This window comes from Penaeus monodon, chromosome 33, assembly GCF_015228065.2.
Source record: "Penaeus monodon isolate SGIC_2016 chromosome 33, NSTDA_Pmon_1, whole genome shotgun sequence".
In the NCBI taxonomy this organism is placed as follows: Eukaryota; Metazoa; Arthropoda; class Malacostraca; order Decapoda; family Penaeidae; genus Penaeus; species Penaeus monodon.
In genome coordinates this window covers 8141323-8145600 of record NC_051418.1, presented here as the reverse complement: position 1 = coordinate 8145600, position 4278 = coordinate 8141323, and the positions used below count along the sequence as shown (strand labels likewise).

The 4278-nt window shown below is 34.1% G+C and overlaps 1 protein-coding gene across 1 annotated transcript in view; it reads right to left on the bottom strand.

The window, feature by feature from the left end:
* Window positions 1-67: 67 nt before the first annotated feature.
* LOC119593976 (equilibrative nucleoside transporter 1-like) overlaps window positions 68-4278 on the bottom strand; it is a 248852-nt gene continuing 244641 nt past the window's right edge. Inside the window, exons 11-13 of the mRNA XM_037942997.1 lie at window positions 3891-4107; window positions 3685-3772; window positions 68-3412 (exon numbers count right to left, since the gene is read on the bottom strand). Coding sequence (XP_037798925.1) covers window positions 3323-3412; window positions 3685-3772; window positions 3891-4107 — 395 coding nt within the window. The 3' untranslated portion in view covers window positions 68-3322. The remainder of the gene's footprint in view (window positions 3413-3684; window positions 3773-3890; window positions 4108-4278) is intronic.

Here is a 4278-nt window from a genome sequence, read left to right as displayed (position 1 = left end):
TTTTAATAGTGATTTAGGTCTTAAAAAAGAAAGTCAGGATTTAGGTCCGAAGTTACACTACATCAACTGACCTGAGATCTACAACCAGATCTATTTATTACTGCCTCATGGAAGTACATAGTGGACTGGATGTTCTTAATGCATAATGGCTGTGAGGTTTCCTTGCCACACATAGGAACACTTGTTCCATGTAGGTTTTGACTGTGGAATTCAAAATACTAAAGATGTTTAATGACAATAAAACAGTACACAAAATCCCATAGTAATGCACAGTCACTGGGATGTAGATAACCATCTCTTTGGTTACCATTTCTCTAAACATTGAGCTATGTTGTAGCTTTCACTACACATAATTATTAACTGTAAAAATATTTGGAACAAAAATCATTTACAGCACCCCTCAACAAGTAAGTGAGGCTTGACAAGATGTACCATGTTCAGCTGTAATTCAACTAATAGAAAAAGTTAATGAGTTAATTTCTATAAGGCAGGTCACATATAAGCTTGCCATGAAATCTAAAATTTATATGTAAATGCAAGTCTGATTCACAGTAGCAGATAATTGGATCACATGTCAATTACCAGAAGATTCATATTTCCTTGCACTGCTGCTGATTCATGCTGGCAGTGTCATATGCCAAATAAACTATTCAATGCCAAACACAGCATTGCTTTTGTTCATGAATCACATATAAATATGGATGTTTTAATCATTAGTGGATATGTAAAAAAAAGTACATCAAACCAGTAATATGTATGATGTAAACAAAATATTCTTATATATACTAAATGAAAATGGTGTATACATTCATCATAGCATATTAACAGGTCTTAAAAGACTTGTCTTACTGTATACAGATTAAAATTGAATTGTCTGAATCTGTAAGTGCTTGGTGCATAGATCATATTAATGCATGACATAAATTAAATTGGTCCTTATTGGTCTTTTTCTTGTTGTTTTCTTGTTTGAGATGTAATTTTGAATAATCAAAATATATTGTTATTTGCTCAAGGGTATTACCAAACCTACTTCATGTTGGTTTGTGGAAGAATACCAAATCAAAAAATACCAATTTACATATTATATCTGTAATATCTATGTTTACAATCCATTGACTAATCTATAATATTTACACATTCATAGCACTGTACAACAAACATTAGTTATATAAAAGACACTTCCAATAACTATATACCAGGAGAACCTTATGGTTGACATTCATGGTTATATCAAAGTGATGAACAAAAAGTAAGTGCCAGGAAATTCTTTGAGAGGACTTCCTCTTCAAAGTCTTCTCTTGTAACATCTTACTTATGCTTATAAATTTAAATAAAATAGAAATTCAGATACATCAGGCTGATGAAGGAGAAGCAGAGAAACCCAGCAAACACTGGCATTATGGGCTAATAACTCCAGATAGCAGAACCAAAGCAGAAATATAGAGAAAACAGTGCCTGGCAAATTAATAAGTGCTTTTGACTGTTTGCATCAAGCTAGCATAGGGAACATGGTGTTGCACTCATATCATTACTTTTTCTCTTACTAGTTTATGAATGGATATTCTTTATCCTCCATATCCATGAATTATATTCAAATAAGTCAAATAATGCTTGCCAATACCAAAATTGAGCAAACCTGACAGGAATACATGTGCAACCCCTAGCAACCTTTTAAATGATATAAATACTACACAGGCAGTTGCAAAATAAGTAAAATCATGTTCCACTGTTGCACTAAAATAATAAGCAGTACATGATTAGGAAAATTATCTCATCAATTTTTACTGTTTTTAACATCAATCTAATATCTGTAGATGTGAAGAAATCAAACAAATATTGCTTTGATGTATACTGAAGTTTGATAATATCATGTGGTGCAAAACATATAACTAAAATATGCTTGGCCTATTACTTTTAGACATAATTATGGATATCAGCCCATTGTGGTAGAGGTCATTAAGCCAGAATTAGCCCCCATGTTGGCTTTCATAATTCATATTTGCTGGGAAGGAGGAAGTCAGCGGAAATTGAGCGTGAGAAAAAGAGAGAAGAGGAGGGAGGGGATATTGAGATGATAAAAAGAAATGGATATATAGTTAGAGCTGAAGGCAGAAGGAAAGTTAGTGATTAACTGAGAAAGTGGGAGAGAAGGCATTGGGAGAGGGAGAGAGACATACTGACTTGTACACTTGCTCACCTACCTTTCTCTCTCTCTCTCATATGCACATGTGCACACCCAGAAAAAATGCACAATTGTTTAAAGATATTTTACACAGAATAATCAGAGTAGAACAAACATTACAATTGAGTAATGGAGCCTGTTCACATTCACTAAAAGCAGAGGTGATGTACTGTGCTTTTTTTTAAATTGTTTTGAATGACTGTCCCTCATCACTATTTTCAACTGGTTTTAGGCATGACAAAGGCTACAGACAGATCACCACAGCTCTTTGGAGACACATGGTGAAGGTGGCAGGGTTTTCCATTTATTTTTAAAGTATTAGAAAAAAAAATCCAAGAAGAGTATCCTGTCTACTTTTAATATTAGAAAACTGCATCCATACATTGTTTTAAAAGTCTACCTCAAAACTGGCTACAAATATTTACTATGAAGAAGGAAAATAATCAGTTAAGTGTAAAAAATTTCCCTGATTATCAAACTGATTTTAACACTTCATCTCACCATGTTAGCCTTTCTAAAAACTCTGCTATTTTTACATGCTGTCTTGGTCAGGGTCTATTCCTTAGTTTCAGATGCATTTGTTCTCCATTGTGATTAACTTTTTAAGATTCTTATGCCAGTGACTGGTTAATTACTTTAACCAGACCATAACTTAACTTCCTAAGCAAAAGTTCAACACACTGAAAAATAAATACTTCTATAGTCCTAACATTTGAGCTCCATGGACCTGCTGGTGGCTTGTACCTGTTTTTACATTTCTGTAGAAGGTTATGGTATATTTGTCCTTTGTCTACAAATCAACATATAAATCTGATAAAAAATATACTGATAAATAACCTTTGTGTTTGCATTTGCTGTTTTCATGCTAGGACTGAACCCTACTTTTGTTGCCTTTGGTTCTTGGCTAATAAGAGTCACTTTCCTCACTATAAGTGAAGAAAATAAGTCTTAGCTCCTTCATACAAACGACATTATTCATTTTCGAAGATCCTTGACAATAAGCCTCACACAGCCCCATTTGAGGTTACTTCCTAAGACACAGGATAAAGAAACCTATTTCATTAACTACTTAAGGCTTCTGATCATTGTTTCAAAACCTCAAACTAACCAGTAATCTCAAAATACTCTAAACTCCCATTTCTAGCTAAATCGGTCCGTACAGTTCCTCATTGGGAAGTCATAACCAGGAGTATCAAAGGAGATGTTTTTCACAGCCCACTTGCAGACGAGCTGAAATTAAAAGAAATAGAAATTAAATTTCACATAAAAAGCTGAGTGTATGTGTATGATAATAATTTTTTCACTTTTAAATACTTACGTAGAAAATATAATCAATATTTATATTACGGTTACAGCCAAGTGCACTGCTGAATTTAGCACTGATCAAGGGAAAGAACAACAGATGAGATTTCAGACAGTTTTCATTGGGCTATAAACCATGCAAAGTTTTTCTCCTCTTAAAACATAAGGAAAGTTATTAAAATAAGACCCTATCAGCTTACCTGGAAGTAGATCCCAGCAAAAATTCCAGTGATGAGAGATGCAGCCCCAAACATTCCAGCCACTGGTGCATGCTCTGGTTCAACAGTCCTGATGGTCCAAAATAAATTATGATAAATTTCCACAGTCCTAATAAAAATACGAGTACATTGATGAATAATATGGTTCATAATTCACAAATCAATGAGAATAAAAGCTGAAATATTACCTTGGGCAGTACATCATAGCCAAGGAAGAATAGTATCCTGAGGTGATACCCAGGATCACAGAGAGGACCCAGTATGCCCAGTCTGAGTCTATCAACACAGGCAATATCCGCACTTCATCCTTGGGGTAATAGTGGCACAACAAGAATGCTGGGATTAACAAGAGGCGGAGGAGCACTGGGATACACAGGAAACGTGGTCCAGGCTGTGGAAAAATAACAGAATGATTATCACATTAGTAGTTCTGGGTTAATGGATAATGTTAACTTTCACCATAATGCTCCATTAATCATGATGGATTTATAAATATATTGTATCGCACACACTTATACAAACAAAATATAAGTTGTTCATGAATCTTAAGCATGAGTAATCTTGTAATTTTTAAAA